Source organism: Charadrius vociferus, unplaced genomic scaffold, assembly GCF_000708025.1.
Source record: "Charadrius vociferus isolate BGI_N301 unplaced genomic scaffold, ASM70802v2 scaffold1363, whole genome shotgun sequence".
In the NCBI taxonomy this organism is placed as follows: domain Eukaryota; kingdom Metazoa; phylum Chordata; class Aves; order Charadriiformes; family Charadriidae; genus Charadrius; species Charadrius vociferus.
Window position 1 is genome coordinate 12,960 of NW_009647778.1, and position 1,178 is coordinate 14,137.

The window sequence follows — 1,178 nt, forward strand, 5'->3', positions numbered from 1 at the left end:
GACCCACGTCACCCCTGGTACCCCCCCCCCCAAATCTTTCTGTCCCCGCAGCTATCGTCACCGACGTCTTTCAGGGCTCCATGCGCATCTTCACCAAAAAACTGCCTCACCCAGATCTGGTGAGTACTTGGAGGGATGAAGGAGGGGGTTTCTCACCCCCATGGGGGTCTACAAGACCCCCCCTCTGAGCGTCATGTCCCGCAGCCGGCCGAGGAGAAGGCGCAGCTCCTGCAGAACAGCGAGTACCAGGAGATGATGGTGGAATCCACCTTCATGTACTTAACGTTGGACCTTCCTACCGCCCCGCTCTACAAGGACGAGAAGGAGCAGCTCATCATCCCCCAGGTCCCCCTCTTCAGCATCTTGGCCAAATTCAACGGCGCCACCGAGAAAGAATACAAGACCTACAAGGAGAACTTTCTCAAGCGCTTCCAGCTCACCAAGCTGCCTCCCTACCTCATCTTCTGCATCAAGCGCTTCACCAAGAACAACTTCTTCGTGGAGAAGAACCCCACCATCGTCAACTTCCCCATCACGTGAGTGGTGAAGACCCCCTGGGTGGGCACGTGGGGTCCCCATCTGTCTTTCTCTGTGCCCTCTTGGGGGTTCGAAAGCATCTGGGAGGGACTTGGAAGCATCTGGGGGGAGATAGAGTTAAGCTAGGAGGGGTTTGGAGGCATCTGGGGAGGGTTTGGAAGCATCTAAAAGGGGTTTGAAAGCATGTGGGGGGGATTGAAAGCCTCTAGGGGGAGATAGAGGTAAGTTAGGAGAGGTTTGGAAGCACGTGGGGAGGTTTGGAGGCATCTAGGAGGGGGTTGGAAGAATTGCAGGGGTTGAAAGCATCTGGGCAGGGGGTGGACGGATCTCAGAGGGGTTTGGAAGCATCTTAGAGGAGTTTGGAAGCACCTGGGGGGTTTGGAGGCATTTAGGAGGCGGTTGGAGGCATCTAGGAGGGGTTTGGAAGCATCTGGGGAGAGTTTGGAAGCATCTAGAAGGGATTTGGAAGCATCTAAAATGGGTTTGGAAGCATGTGGGGTGGGAATGAAAGTATCTAGGGGGAGACAGGGATAAGTTAGGAGGGGTTTGGAAGCATCTCGGGGCGATTGGAAGCATCTCGGGGCGGTTTGGATGCATCTAGGAGGGGGTTGGCAGCATCTAGGAGGGGGTTGGAAGAATTG

The 1,178-nt window shown here is 55.4% G+C and overlaps 1 protein-coding gene across 1 annotated transcript in view; it reads left to right on the forward strand.

Annotated features, from left to right (window-relative positions):
* USP39 (ubiquitin specific peptidase 39) overlaps positions 1–540 on the forward strand; it is a 1,920-nt gene extending 1,380 nt beyond the window's left edge. Inside the window, exons 5-6 of the mRNA XM_009882399.1 lie at positions 52–119; positions 205–540. Of these exons, the coding sequence (XP_009880701.1) occupies positions 52–119; positions 205–540 (404 nt within the window). The remainder of the gene's footprint in view (positions 1–51; positions 120–204) is intronic.
* The last annotated feature ends 638 nt before the right edge of the window (positions 541–1,178 follow it).